At 43.3% G+C, this 16,507-nt stretch overlaps 1 protein-coding gene across 1 annotated transcript in view; it reads right to left on the reverse strand.

The window, feature by feature from the left end:
• Nucleotides 1-3,705: 3,705 nt before the first annotated feature.
• Nucleotides 3,706-16,507, reverse strand: part of LOC128746047 (gamma-aminobutyric acid receptor subunit beta-like) — a 32,176-nt gene continuing 19,374 nt past the window's right edge. The window contains exons 3-8 of the mRNA XM_053843096.1: nt 7,343-7,410; nt 6,842-7,229; nt 4,703-4,818; nt 4,227-4,614; nt 3,936-4,157; nt 3,706-3,878 (exon numbers count right to left, since the gene is read on the reverse strand). Coding sequence (XP_053699071.1) covers nt 3,706-3,878; nt 3,936-4,157; nt 4,227-4,614; nt 4,703-4,818; nt 6,842-7,229; nt 7,343-7,410 — 1,355 coding nt within the window. The remainder of the gene's footprint in view (nt 3,879-3,935; nt 4,158-4,226; nt 4,615-4,702; nt 4,819-6,841; nt 7,230-7,342; nt 7,411-16,507) is intronic.

A 16,507-nucleotide genomic window follows, 5' to 3' on the forward strand; every position in this document is an offset into this window, starting at 1 on the left:
GCTGGCGTATCGCTCCTCTGCGCCGGCGAGCACATACTCTTAGTACTCGCGTTTTTTCCCCGCAGCTCTAGCTTTTTTCTGTCTTGCCGCGTTACTACAATGAGTATGCGACTCCTGGCCTGGATCTTAATACCTGGCCTGTTTTGGATACCTCCTCGTGGTATCAGCTGGATTATGAATAACCTTTGTGGAGATCGAGTATCCAACCCCAGTGGAAACGAAGGCCGGATATCGATAGAGATAGAGACGCTGTGTTGTCTGGATATGTAAGATGGCAGCCTCATCACGAGTCTCGGTAGGGTGACCCTGGTAGGCCCAATTACTATAAAAACTCAAGCGAATAAGGATCGGAATATTCGGAATTGACATGAGCGATGAAACAAGGATGACGAATAGAAACTTGATACTTGGAACTTAGAACTGCAGATCGTTAACTTTTGCAGGTGGCTACCGGTTGCTGCACGAACAGCTTGAACCCCGTAAACTCGGCGTCGTAGTTCTGCAAATCGTAGTTCTGTCAAATCTGTCACAAAAAAAAGAGAAAAGAAGAGAAAAGAGATCATCAAAGTGCACTGCCTGCACGAAGGTAAATCTGACGATGAGAAACTAGCGTTCCACGTGAAACTGGAGGTAATGTACGACAGCTGCTCGCCACGAGATATTAAGATCGTCATCGGGGATATGAACACCCAGGTCGGTAGGGAAGAAATGTATAGACCGGTAATAGGACTCCATAGCCTGCACAGACATGAACGATAACGGCCAACGATGTATAACTTGGTAGCTTCCCGAGGCCTGGTGATCCGAAGCACCTTTTTCCCACGCAAAGATATCCATAAAGACACCTAAATATCACATCACGTATGTTTCCTTACGGCATGTGGATATTGACTCTGACAATCTGACCATCACCTAGTAGCAATATATGTGCGCTCAAAACTGTCAACCGTATACCAGTCACGGCAAAGCCGTCCTTTTCGACTGAACGTCAGGCAGCTAAATAATCCGCAATCTGTCGAGAACTACGCGCGAATACTGGATGTACCAATGCCTTCTTCCGAGGAGTTAAGTGCTTCAAATCTCAAAAACGGTTTGGGCAGAATACGCTCGGTCATCAGCAAGGCCACTACCACGACACTAGGTGAAGAGCCTCGAAGTATATGAAATGAAGAATGCCAACAAGCGGTGAACCTTGGAAAAATTATATGACCATTACCACTACGGAGAACTTGGCCTAATACCGACGAGCAAGAACCCAGTTGACCACGTTCCTGAGGAGTAAAAAGCGCCAAAAGGAAGACATAGATTGTGATGAATTCGTTAGAACAACTATTCCGAGCTAATGACACGCATAAGTTTTACGATAAGGTGAACCAAACTCGTAACGGCTACACACCGAAAACTGACTTGTGTAGAGATAACATAGGGAATCAAATCGCAAAAAAAGTGCCAGGTGGTCGACAGGTAGAAGCAGTTCACCTCGATGGCGAAGTTGTAGATAGAGGCAGAACGGAAGTCAACCTAGGAACACCCATGGCAGATAGTAATATCCCAGCACCTGATCTCCAGAAAGTCAAACGAGAAATCGGGCTACTGAAGATCCGTTGCTTACGACCGCTTATCAGCAGAGCTTTATAAACATGACCGAGAAACTCTGAAAAACGTCTCTATATTGGGTTATTTCCAAGATTTAAGAGTAGGAGAAGCTACCGGAGGAATGTATGGTTTGTCCCACCTCCAAAAAAGGTGATCGACTCGACTGCAGCAACTATAACGGTATAACGCTGGTAAACTCAGCCTACAAGGTACTCTCCCAAATCCTTGTTACACCGGCTGTCACCGATAGCGCAAGGTTTAGTAGGGAATTATCAGGCGGGCTTCATGGCAGCTCGCGCAACTATGAACCAAATTTTTACACTCCGACAGATCTTGCAGAAACACACATCACATCCTAATTGACTCCAAAACTGCATACGATACAGTCGATCAAAACCAGCTATGGCAGATAACGTACGAATAAGGTTTTCCGGCTAAACTGACTCGACTGGTCAGAGTTACATTGGATCGAGTGTTCCGTGCGTATCTCGGGGGCACTCTCGAGTCTCTCTGACCCGCGCCACGGCTAGGGTTAAGACAACGTGACGGCTTATCCTAATTGCCGTTCAACATCGCTATTGAGGGGGTGATCCGACGAGCGGGCATCGAAACGAGAGGCACCAAGGGTAGCCAATTCCTAGGCTCTGCAGATAACTACAGATAACTGCAGATAACTGCAGACTAGTAAGAAAATCCAGCGGCACATTCATGCAGGAAATCGGGCCTACTTTGCCCTTCACAAAATGCTAGGATCAAGAAGTATACCCAGCTAGCACCAACTCGTATATCAATGTACGAAAACTATCGTAAATATCTCCTAACAAACTCGAAATCGTAACTAAAGCTGGATAAAGTGGGATCAAGTTGATTTTTTGTCGTATATAATGATAATGACTGACATACATACGATTTTCAGCACAAAATCGAAGAGTAGTACGGAGCGACTCGCGCTTAATCGGATATTATCGTATATAAATACTTATATAGTCGTAACGCTCAAAATTATTCGTAATCACGTATATCGCCTCCAAAATAGTACGGATATGCCAATTTTGCACATGAAATACGATTTATTTAGCATGTATATCTGTACGTAATGCAGATTTTTACCTTTTTTATACATATGAAAATGCTACCTGGGTATGCTGCCGTACAAAGCTGATAATGTACAAAATCCTTATTAGACCAACAATTCTTTGTGGACTTGCTGTGACGCTGCTCACGGAGATCCCCTTAGACTACATAATACAGATTCCTTTAATTGCTAAAATGAAAGCAGAAAACACTAGGAAAAAAGTTCCAGCTTTTCCCCTTTTGGGCCACGGTGGTTTGTAAGTTACATGCTAATTTACTATAAATTGAAATTGATAAAAGTAATTTAGAATAAATTTAGTAGTTCCGTTTAGTTTCATCGAACTTTGTGTCTGAGTTAAATCATTCCAATGCAGAGATTTGTTAATCTACAAATCATTGGCACTGACCAATCGATTGGATAAAAATTGTTTCCATTACCAGCAATTCAAGTCAGCACTTGACCGTCTGTCTTACGTACCTATCAGCGTTTGAATGTCATTTAACTGCTCGTACCCCTATAACAATCTACTTACGACTAGATGAGCTGTAATGACTTTGAGCCTCGCGATTTGTTCCAATTTAAGAATACTACAGATAATTTGTTCTTCGTGTAAATCTACTGCTTATAAAACTGTTAGTCATATTGACGGATGTTGCTGGCGACCATTTAGGTCGCTTCGGGTTACCCCACCAATTTATTTAAAATTTTGCTCGATTCTAGTAATCTTAGTGAGTGTTTGATGGTTTGTCGGTTTCTGTTAACGTACATACTCGACTATTGCGGTCGGATTTCGAACTAACCGGATGCCAAATAACTACCAACTGCTGTAGGAGACTCGCGAGAACTCATCAGGTGTAGGGACAGCCTACGACGGACTCTATTGTTAAGTTCTATCCTAGTGGCTTCCGTGGTGGTCGCACACAACACGCTCGTACGTACTACACACTGCACTGACTCCATTATGGTTCTCCTCGCTACTACGACTGAAGTTGCTACGTGGCGACACCTTACGTGTCCGGTTAGTTCACAGAAGGTCACTCCAGTACGTAGAAAATCCAGTAGCCCGCGTTGAACGCTGCAAAACTCACTGGAAAAATAACCCGGGAGTACTTATCGATCACGTTAACGTCCTTGATTTTCGGGATGGACGCCTTGATGACCGAGGCACCGCGCTTTATTGCGTGCAGCATTTTAGGACGATTGTGACCTAATGCGTGAATAGATTTTTAGTTTCATACATATTGAGTATGGTGGGTTTCCTTACCTCGGTTACCCCGGTAGCGCAACCCACTTGACCGGGAACTAGAACCGTACGGCCGTGCAATTCGAAAGCTAGGTGGGAACTTGGCTAAATCTACGGCGTCGCCACCCGTCGTCGAGGTGGTATTGGAGTAATGCCTATTCCGTAGGGAAGCGATCGGGCTCATTCGAACATCTTGCAGCTCGATGATGTCCTCTGAAGAACAGCCACTGTTGTCTTGTTTTCCTGCCGTAAAATAATTTTTTAATAAATTTTGTCCTAATCCAGTTTCTCATATTAGACATTGAAACTCACGTGAAACTTTCTTCTCTGCCTCTTTGTTCTTTTTACTTTTCTTCTTGGCTCTAGCGCCCCAGTAGGTGTAGTTGACGGCGGCGTACTCCAGCAGGGCAGCGAATACAAACACGAAGCACATCACCAGATAGATGTCAATGGCCTTCACGTAGCTGATCCGGGGCAATGAACTACGCACTCCGGTACTAATGGTAGTCATCGTAAGCACTGTCGTGATGCCGAGCGCCACCCTTGCTGATGTCGCTTCGTGATTAATCCAGAACGAGACCCACGATAGCATCACAATCAGAATGCTGGGCAGGTAGGTTTGGAATACAAAGTACCCGATATTTCGCTGTAGCTTGAACGACAGTGATAACCGCTGGTACACTCCGGTGGCTAATTTTTCCTGTAATTAAAAGTCAAATCAATGAAACAATCAGCTTTTGGACAATGCCTAAAACTGAAAAACAAAAGAGTACAACAATTATACTCACTTTCCTATCGTTAGTTTCGTAGCCTATTATGGTGAACTGTGGCAGTTCTGCTTCCTCTACACCGCGAATCGGAGTCGAGCGCCAATACATTACCACGTCCGATACGGTGTAACCATCTGGAAAATTGGAGAAAGAACGGTAACAAAAAAAATTGTGAATTAGAGTGAAAGAATGGTGTGAAGCACTTACAAAATCGTTGTCAAATTTATAGTACCTTCTTCGACTGAAACGTTTTGCTTCAATCAAAATTAAATTCAAATTCCCGCAAAAGTAAACATACAACTTTGAACAGAAGAAATATTTTTTCTTCATCGCCGGGTGAATAATAATGCGTCTCCATGACAAATATGCATTATGGGTGCGCCTGGTTGTACAATGATTAGAAACAAATCATAAATTTTCTTTTCTTTTTTAAATATTGTTAGGTAAAGCAAGATTTTGCTATTCTGAATAAATAAAATAACATTTCGGAATGTTCACAGCTTGGTTTAAGAAAAAACTAAATGAACAGAAATAGATATTTAGCCGCTGAATTAGAAATGTAACGGGTGACAACTAAAATTTTGGAATTTTTTTCTCAAGCTATCAAAATAAGACAAAGATACATGAAGAAGATCTGATTTACCGAAATTAAAGATACATTATCCACTGTTGAAAAAAAATTAGTGTATATTTGAAAACGGTCCGTAATCGGCTTTTCGGCGCAGCTTCCGTTTGATGTCCGAACAGGAGCGTTGTACGGCCATCATGTCAACTTTGCGAATGCATCTCTTGATTCTACCAATCAACTGTTTGCAATTCGTGACTCTTCAGTTATTTTTGTACTCCAAGGAACTCAAAATCCCGACGAAATCTTCGATTGGACGCACTGAGACAAATTTGTCGGGTCGTGGTTTTTGGGTACAAATGGGATCGAATGGGTATTCAGGAACGATTGTGTTTTTTTGGCGTAATGTGATGATGCTCTATCCAAAACACGTATTGTCCATCTGCATGATGTTTTGCAGAAACGGGATCAAAATTTTCTTCAAACATTCGTCTGGCACATCTTAATTGATCGCCAAACTAGAGGGCTTATTGTTAAAGAAACGAGAAAGAGAACGATGTCCTTCTGTGTTCATAATTTTGGCTGGTCTTCCACTACCTTGCTTTATAAATAAGCAAATACATATGCGCTTTTTAAATGTTGTACCGTATACTTTTTGCCGAGATTTCTATGGCAATTCGTAGAGTGTACAACGCGCTCCCGAAATGCTTCTGGTTTCGACGTCATTTTTAGCAAAACAAGGCAAGCATAAACAAAACAAAAAATATTGACAAAAAGAGAAGAGAGAGAGCTAATACATACATACTCTCATTTCTCTCTGAACTCGTTTGTTGTTGAATATAGAGTCCTAAAAAAAAAAAAAACCAAAATTTTAGTTGTCACCCGTTATTATTTCAATATTTCACCTGGCAGCAATTTTACGAGTCCTACGCAAATTCGTTTTTTAATAATAATTATCCTGTACTTACTAAATACATTAAAAATATGTTTGTCAAGCAAAGAGAGGTGCAGTGGGGAGGCAATAACGAAAAACTGATGGTTCAAATTGCTAAATTGCAAACATTTGTGGTACACACTTAAAAAAAAGCGCCGAATTCGGTAAAATTTTACCGAAATCTAAACAGCTGAACGTTCGGTAAAATTTTTTATGTTACCAAACGTTACTGAAGATCCGTAAACGTCGATATGCACGACCGAAATTTTTACCGAATGTTCAGCTGTTTAGATTTCGGTAAAATTTATCGAACTGTTTAAGTGTGTAAACGCAGAAAATAACCACGCTAATAATTTTCGCGTGGGACGCTAGGTGGAAACTCCGCAATAATTTCATTAAATAAATGTTTAAAGTGTTCACCAAAATCTTACTGCTTACCACACATGAAGTTTGCCTTCTAATGCGGCAGCCGGCAGACTTCGATTCAAATTTTTATTTGTTGTGGGAATACCATTTGGCTCCCGCCAAAACACATGCATTGAACTGCAAACCAATAAAAGTACTATTCCTCCAGTCAACTGTCAATTGCAAAAGCACCTCACATCCTCATCCACCTCACATCCTCACAGCCAGCGCTTGCGGTTTTCCCTATACTCACAACTCTCGATTTCCACGGTGCAGTTCTGCGAATCCAGCGGGTAGTAGTGCAGGTCCATCATGCAAGCCAACGTCGTGGTGAACCGCATACCGTAGGTGACTGCACCGTCTCCGGCCAACCGTACCAGCTTGTTCCGCTCGGTGACGTCATGCAGGAAGCTGTTCTTATCGTTGGCGAAAAACGTATCCGGTACCCAGATTTTCTCCGCGAAATCCCCGGATAGCGTAATGACGTCATTTGCTCCGTCGTCCTCAATCATGATGTCGCCGTTCTGATCGTACTGATTGCCACCACCTGTTCCTCCCGCGCCACCCCAAATTGAGTACGCATTGAACGCTAATCGCTCGTCTTTCCAGTACTGATTTAGGTACATTGTTATCGTGTAGTCCTAAAGGGGGAAAATAAATACTTCATTGTACTAGTGGCTGTAGGTGGAAGAGTTGGTACAGTAAAAGATTTGACATACGCGACGAGCATAAACTCAATCGTGGTGAATCTTACCATATTAACTTCAGAAATTGCATCAAAACTAGCTATGGTTAGGTCCATTCCTACTGTTAAGGGTTCACCTGAAAATATAGAAAACAAAAAAAATTCGTGTTAAAGCAAGATAAGCACTTGAAAACATTCATCGATTGACTATGTTGGTCTGATTGACTTTCGTAACTGTAAATTGCCTTGACCTATCCAAAAGGTTGGCTACAAAACTGAATGGCCAGTAAACGTGCCGTGAACACACAAACTTTAACTGCAACCTTGCAGTTTAATGGAATAATACGTTTCCATTTAGGTACCGACTTTTATATTGTAGAACAATAGTGCGCCTGCTTGATTTTATTTACTGTCAGCGTGCCTAATTCTGAGCACCCCGTATTTCAGTCAAAACTTTCAGTCAATTCCTTGCAAATTTTTATCTTAATTAACGCGTCTAGCAAAATATGCAGGTATATAAACTATAGTTAATTATTTGAGAATCTGTCAATTTTCAATTGAAATATGTGGAGCGCAGAATTAGAATTTTATCCCATTGTCAAATCGGCATAAAAATACATTACCTTAAATTTCACCTCAAATTACATTAGTCCTATTCCTATTCTTAAATATATTCTTCGATAACGAAAGGTTCAATTGTTTATAGGGGTACGTCATTGAATAAACAGCACAGTGTCTGAATTGGTGCATGTTGTCCATAATGTGAACGTTGGTAAGCGGGCCGAAGTAATCCTCGGAATCTAAGAAAATTTGATCCTGAGGAGGAAAAACCGTCAGAAGGATGACAGAGATCGTGAGGAGCTGGAACAACTATTCCGTGCTAATGACAAGCGCAAGTTTTACGAGTTTTTGGTTGGTAAACGGCTGGATAATGCGGAATATAGACCCCATAGTGGTCGTTAGCCTCTTATCCAGCAACTCCGATCCCGACCTCCTCGTGATACCAGCCGGAATACGAGCAACCTTAGCGGAGATCGGTAACCAACCCCGGTCGTATACTAACCGGGAAGGAGGTATAGTGACTCTCGGCACTATAAGATGGCAGCCCTATCGCGAGACTCGGTAGTGTTGCCCCAGTACGGCTACACACCTAAATTAAATTATTACTAAGAAAATTCAAGCAAATTCGGAGCGGAATATTGGGCATCGACCTAGGCGACGGAACAAGGACGATGAATGGAGACTCGGTACGTGGAACTGCAGATCGCTAAATTTCGCAGGTTGCGAGCGGGTACTAATCGAACAGCTTGAACCCCGCAAACTCGGCATCGTAGCTCTGCAGGAAATCTGTCGCAAAGGAGAGAAGGTATGGAAGATCCGTGGCGGAAAGGCCCAGTTTTACCAGAGCGGTGGCGCTACCAACGAACTTGGAACGAGCTTTGTAGTGTTGGGCGGAATGCAGGATCGCGTGATAGATTGGAAGGCGATCAACGAGAGAATGTGTGTATTGAGGATAAAAGGCCGTTTCTTCAATTATAGCATCATTAACGTGCACTGCCCGCACGAAGCTAAACCCGACGACGAGAAAGAAGCGTTCTACGCGAGGCTGGAGGCAACGTACGACAGCTTCTCGTCACGGGGCATCAAGATCGTCATCAGAGATATGAACGCCCAGGTCAGTAGGAAAGAGATGTATAGACCGGTGGTAGGCCCCCATAGCCTGCACACCGACACAAACGATAACAGCCAACGATGTATAAACTTCGCAGCTTCCCGAGGCCTGGCGATCCGAAGCACCTTTTTCCCGCGCAAGGATATCCACAAAGCCACCTGGAGATCACCTGACCAACGTACAATGAACCAAATTGACCCCGTTCTCATAGAGGGCCGGTTTTTCTCTAACATCACGAAGGTACGCTCCCGTCGGGGTGCGGATATTGATTCTGACCATCACCTAGTAGCAGTACATGTGCGCTCAAAGCTGTCCACCGTATACCGGACACGTCAAAGCCGCCCTCCTCGACTGAACATCAGGCAGCTAGATAACCCACAAGCTGCCGAGAACTACGCGCGAGTACTGAATGAGGCACTGCCTTCTCCCGAGGAGTTAGGTACTTCAAATCTCGAAGACGGTTGGGGCAGAATACGCTCGGCCATCGGAGAGGCCGCTACCGCGGTACTAGGTATTAAACCTCGGAGTACACAAAACGATTGGTTTGAGGGGGAATGCCAACAAGCGGTGGAGGGGAAAAAACGGCTTGGAAATATTTGTTTAAGTATTGCCACTAGAGAGAACCTGGCCAAATACCGACGAGCTAGGAACCAGTTGACCACGATCCTGAGGAGGAAAAAGCGCCAAAAGGAGGACAAAGATCGTGAAGAATTAGAGCAACTATTCCGTGCTAATGACACGCGCAAGTTTTATGAGAAGGTGAACCAAACTCGGAAGGGCTACACACCAAAACCTGACATGTGTAGAGACGAGGGAGGGAATCTAATTACAAACGAGCGCGAGGTGGTCGACACATGGAAGCAGTTCTTCAATGAATACCTCAATGGCGAAATCGCAGGATGCGGAACGGAAATTAACCTAGGAGTGCCCATGGAAGATAGTAATGTCCTAGCACCTGATCTCCAAGAAGTCAAACGAGAAATCGGGCTGCTGAAGACCAATAAAACCGCTGGGAAGGACCGCCTACCGGCAGAGCTTTATAAACACGGCGGAGAAACGCTAGCAAAGGCTCTACACTGGATTCTTTCGAGGATTTGGGAGGAGGAAAAGCTACCGGAGGAATGGATGGAAGGAGTGGTTTGTCCCATCTACAAAAAGGGTGATCGGCTGGACTGCTGCAACTATAACGGTATAACGCTGGTAAACGCCGCCTACATGGTACTCTCCCAGATCCTGTTACGCCGGCTGTCACCGATAGCACAAGGTTTCGTAGGGAATTATCAGGCGGGTTTCATGGGGACTCGCGCAACTACGGACCAAATTTTTACCAGCCGACAGATCTTGTAGAAATGTCGGGAGTACAACGTGCCCACGCATCACATCTTTATTGATTTCAAAGCAGCATACGATGCAGTCGATCGAGACAAGCTATGGCAGATAACGCACGAAACTACATTGGATCGAGTGATGTGTTTCGTACGCATCTCTGGGACACTCTCGAGTCCCTTCGAAACGCGGCAAGGGCTTAGATAAGGTGACGGTTTATCCTGCATGCTGTTCAACATCGCTCTTGAGGGGGTGATCCAACGAGCGGGCATCGAAACGAGAGGCACGATTTTTACCAAGGGTAGCCAACTTCTAGGCTTTGCAGATGACTTCGACATAATAGCCAGGAACTTTGCGACGGCGGAGGCAATCTACGCCAGGCTGAAAGCGGAGTCCAGGAGAATTGGACTAAAAATAAATGCTTCAAAGACCAAATACATGAAAGGAAGAAGCTCAAAGGAAACAAACGTCGCCTCGGACGGTACTCGTTGACGGCGACGAACTAGAAGTAGTAGTGGAGTTCGTGTATTTGGGATCGATGGTGATCGCGGACAACAACACTAGTAAGGAGATCCAGCGGCATATCCAAGCGGGAAATCGGGCCTACTTTGCCGCCGCACGAAGCTAACAATGTATAAAACTCTTATTAGACCAATAGTTCTTTATGGACTTGAAGCCGTGACGCTGCTCACGGAGGACATACGCACCCTTGCCGTGTACGAGCGGAAAGTGCTGCGGCCGATGTTTGGCGGAGTACAAACTGAAAGCGGAGAGTGGCGGAGGCGTATGAATCACAAGCTACAGACACTGCTTGGGGAGACTCCCATCGTACATCTAGCGAAAGTTAGCATGCTACGGTGGGCCGGACACGTCGTAAGGATGTCGGACTACAGTATGACGAAAATAGTCCTCTTCAACAACCCCACCAGCACCAGGAACAGGGGGGCCCAACGTGCACGATAGCTCGACCAGGTCGAAAGCGATTTGCGACTTCTGAGACGACTAGAAAATTGGCGACGAGTGGCCCAAGACCGAGTTGAATGGAGACGAGTGCTTGAAACAGCACGAGCCACCCCGGCTCTATGCTGCTGAAGAAGAAGAAGTTTTACGAGAAAGTGAACCAAACTCGTAAGAGCTACACAGCTAAACCTAACTGGTGTAGGGACGAGAGAGGGGATCTAATCACAAACGAGCGCGAGGTGGTCGACAAGTGGAAGCAGTATTTCGATAAGCACCTCAACGGAAATTTAGCAGAAGGAGACGCAACGGAAGTTAACCTCGGAGTACCTACAAACGACAACAGGGGTCCGGCTCCGATCTCGAAGAGATCCGGCGAGAAATTCGTCAGCTGACGAACAATAAAGCTGGAAAAGACCACCTACCGGCAGAGCTCTACAAAAATGGCTAAGAACCACTAGCAACTGCACTTCATTGGATAATTTCTAGGATTTGGTAGGAGGAGTAACTAACGTTAGAGTGGATGGAAAATGTAGTCTGTCCCATCTACAAAAGGGCGACCGGCTGGATTGCTGTAATTACCGCGGTATCACGTTGGTAAGGTATACTCCCTGATTTTGCTGCGTCGGCTATCCCCAATAGCAAGACAATTCATAGCGCAGTATCAGGCGGGCTTTATGGGGGCCCGTGCTACCATGGATCAAATTTTTACTCTTCGACAGATCCTCCAGAAATGTCGAGAGTACAACGTGCCCACGCATCATATTTTCGTAGATTTCAGAGCAGCATACGATACAGTTGAACGCAAACAGCTATGACAGATAATGCACGAGTGCTCTTTTCCGGACAAACTGACGCGGCTGATCAAAGCTACTCTGGAGCGAGTATTGTGCTACGAGCGCGTTTCGGGGATGCTCTAGAGTCCTTTCGAATCGCGCAGAGGGTTGCGGCAAGGGGATGAACTGTCCTGTATGTTATTCGATATCGCTATTGATGGTGTGATCCGGCGAGCGGGCATCGAAACGAGTTGATGAGTTCGTATATTTGGGATCTCTGGTTACCGCCGACAATGATACAAGTAAGGAGATCCAACGACGCATTCAAGTTGGAAATCGAGCCTACTTTTCCCTCCACAAGACGCTTCGATCAAGAAGCATACGCCGCCGCATAAAGCAGACGATGTATAAAACGCCAATCATACTGGTAGTCTTCTACGGACATGAGACAGTGACTTTGCTTACGGAAGACATACGTGCACTAGCCGTATTTGAATGAAAGGTGTTGCGGACTATTTTTGGCGGAGTACAAACGGAAAGCGAAGAGTGGCGTATGCCTATGAATCACTAACTACAGGCACTACTTGGAGAGATTCCCATCGTATACCTGGCGAAAATTGGAAGACTACGGTGGGCCGGCCACGTCGCAAGAATGTAGGACGACTGTGCAATGAAATCCGTTCTTTTCAAGACCCCCACCGGCACCAGGAATAGAGAGGCCAACGTGCTAGATGGGTCGACCAGGTTGAAGCCGACTTGCGTGTGTCGAGATGCGCAACGAATTGGCGACGAGCAATCCAGAATCGAGTACAATAGAGGGGAATTCTTGATCTGGCAAGAACCACCCCGGCTGTCGGCTGATAAGAAAACGACTTCGATTCATATTGATTGAATGTTTGTGAACGAACACCACACCACAGAACCCGTCTTAGGAGTGGAGCGTACTAGCGAAAAGAGAAAAGCGCATTGACTCATGGGCCATATGGGAAACTTCTAGTCATGCGCATGATAAATTAGATACGCTTTTGAAATATCGTTCAAGTAATGGTTGTTGACGGTTTCATTCTAGTATCCAGTTCTACTCCTCGCGCCTTTACAACTCTAACCTGTTCAAGACAAGACTAGTCGATTTTATAATTATACTCAACAGCTGTTTTGCTTTGTGTGAATGTAATGACTGCTGTAATTGGAAGTACTGGTGGTCAGGTTGTTTAAGCGTCACCATTTTACACTCCTTACAGTGCTCAAGAGATTGCATAGAGAAAAATATCCTTCGATAATCAGTGTGCAAGCTATGGCCGGTGAGATAACAAAACGTTAAATTAAAAACATAATGAAGAGTAAACGTCCTACGTTGCTTTCCTGTGGAACTTTAGATTAATGCTTTTGCAATACAACTCAGTAGAACCGAATTTAACTGACAGTTGACGATTTGTTAGATCAGTCTGAAGCCAGCGGACGAGGCCATGTAGTCAAACCCTAAACGTTTTAATTTCCGAAGTCGAATTTGGCTTCGAATTTGGACACTTCCTCGTCTCGTACTCAGCCAATCATCCTGGTTTTTCTATTGGTTTAAGTAATCTTCACAACATCGCGCCAATCGATGCCAAAGTCCAGGACTTAGGAGAACCGACAGCGGTGCGTTCGCAATTGGGTCGGTCGATTTACGGTCCTAGCGTTGGACGGAAAAGTGGTACGAACATCATTAGTCATCACCGCAAAGTCAGCAACAAGGATTTCTATGAGCTCCTAAAAGATCACTAAGCATTAGGGGAATTAACGGTAACGATACAAGAAATGAAGGATGAGATGAGACCTCGAGAAATTCTGAGAAGCACAACTGTGCGTATCGGTGACCATTTTGAAACCGGAGGGCTATGAAAAACCGACAATCGAGCATTACCGGACAGTTTTCCGATGGATCGTAGACGGCAGAGGTAGCTAGAGCAGCGGCTAGAGAAGAATCCGACACTATACGAAAAGTTGTCGACGATTGATAGATGAGTACCTGCTAAAGGGATACACCTACGTAGTAACATCGAAGGAGTTGGTGCAAACCATTCCGCGAAAACGATAGTATCCACCTGTGAACTGGACAAGTTCGTCTCGTGTGGGACGTCGCAACAACAGCGGAGACAGCCACTTGCAAGTTACGCCATTGCACAGTGGTTCAAAATCCGAAATACGTGATCGTGTGATATTGCGCCGAAACGTGAAGTTTTTCGCATATAGTGTCTTTAGGAACATTTCTTGGTATAACAGGCCCCTTCTTGTGAGTGAAATCTTTATGTGATTAATTCCCTTAAAAGTGAGATACGAAATTTATTTTCTCGTATATTCGAGATACATGTGTGGTACTTTCGGCAAAGTTGTAGTAGATATTAATACAAACAACTTTGTCAAAGACACCATACTTGTATCTCTTCTTGGAAATTATCTATTAAGCGTTATTCGTGAACAAACCCTTTAAAACAGTTTTTAATCCTCAACTTATTCTGGTCAATTTTTACGTGTTCATAGTGTTCTAGAAAGTTGTTTATCATACTAAAATCAACGTTTCTGTAGAACATTATTTTATGGTATTTTCTAAAGTTTCGGAGATTTTGAGCTTTTTTGGTGAAAAATAGTACATCTTTGAGCTTAAATATTTTCCAAGGTGGCAAATGGTGGCAGATCAAACAACTCCTACCTAAAAGTACAACAAAAAACCTGTAAAAGCAAGTGTCAATTGACTGTATCTGTTTGTATCCTCAAAAGTTATAGTTGTTTTAAAAATCCATCTCAGTCACGTTTACAGAACAATTAAACTGTACTTCGGATGCAATAAACGCCATTTTGTTTACGTTGACAATCGCTTTCTAACAAGTTGAGTTACCAACAATTTTTCGCCTATTTCCAATTCGAAAATGAATGTAGATCCAAAATTGACGCAATTAATAAGAGAAAAGCTTTCAAATAACTAACTTAAGTCTATTTTGTTCAATTTTGAATTGCTCTCTCCTTCAGCGTTTTTCCAAAACAGCAATCGATGATGAGTCATCTCACCTACACCCTTATTTAACATAATCCACTATATATGATGTACTGCTTACTTAGTCATTCCGAGAAAATTCGGTCTTTCACGACTCGGCCTTTTGTGACTGTTGTTGAAAGTCGGCCATTTGGATTTCGGCCATTCGTGATTCGACCATTAATGTTTCGGCCATTCGTTACCAGCCAGAGTGTGTCCTTTTGAAAAGACATCAATCGAAGGAATTGGACAAAATAGGCATAAGTAAGTTATTTGGAAGCTTTTCTCTTATTAATTGTGTCAAATAATTTTAAGTCTACATTCATTTTCGACTCGAAAATAGGCGAAAAATTGTTGGTAACTCAACTTGTTATAAAGCGATTGTCAACGTAAACAAAATGGCGATTATTGCATCCGAAGTACAGTTTAATTGTTCTGTAAACATGACTAAGATGAATTTTTAAAACAACTATAACTTTTGAGGATACAAACAGATACAGTCAATTGACACTTGCTTTTACAGGTATTTTGTTGTACTTTAAAGTAGGAGTTGTTTGATCTGCCACCACTTGCCACCTTGGGAAACATTTAAGCTCAAAGATGTACTATTTTTCACCAAAATAGCTCAAAATCTCCGAAACTTTGGAAAATAACATATAATAATGTTCTACAGAAACGTTGATTTTAGCAAGATAAACAACTTTCTAAAACACTATGAACACGTAAAAATTGACCAGAATAAGTTAGGGTTTAAAAACTGTTTTAAAGGGTTTGTCCGCGGATAACGCTTAATAGATAATTTCCAATAAGAGATACAAGTATGGTGTCTTTGACAAAGTTGTTTGTATTAATATCTACTACAACTTTGCCGAAAGTACCACACCTGTATCTCGTATATACGGGAAAATAAATTTCGTATCTCACTTTTAAGGGAATTAATCACCCAAAGATTTCTCTCACAAGAAGCGGCCTGTTATACCAAGAAAGGTTCCTAAAGACACTACATGCGAAAAACTTCACGTTTCGGCGCAATATCACACGATCACGTATTTCGCTGTTTGAACCACTGTGCATTGACTGCAGTAATCAGCCTCTTCCGTGAACGTCGTGTTGCTTTTGGGGGAGATTTTTTTTGTGCCCGCCACTAACCCCCACTCCAGGAGGCTCTACGTATTTTGATCCTCCTGGTAGTGGTTGCAACTGTTTATAATTTTATTTAATTACAATTTATTACAAGTTCATTGAATAGCTTTACACTTCTACTTCTTACACTAAGCTCTAATAGGTATTCTAGCTAACTTGGCTTGGCTGGACCCCCTGAGATTTAGATCTCTTTGAACTTGAAGGAGGTCTCGTACGTTTAGCATTGAAAAATTGAATGCATTTACCGTAAGAATTGCGGAAATTTGAGTCGCATTAACTGTAACACAGAGTCTTTAAACTTTTTGAAGTTTCTCTCGTCTTTCATGGTGGCTGGAAAAGCATTGTATTGC

This window comes from Sabethes cyaneus, chromosome 1, assembly GCF_943734655.1.
Source record: "Sabethes cyaneus chromosome 1, idSabCyanKW18_F2, whole genome shotgun sequence".
Taxonomy (NCBI): domain Eukaryota; kingdom Metazoa; phylum Arthropoda; class Insecta; order Diptera; family Culicidae; genus Sabethes; species Sabethes cyaneus.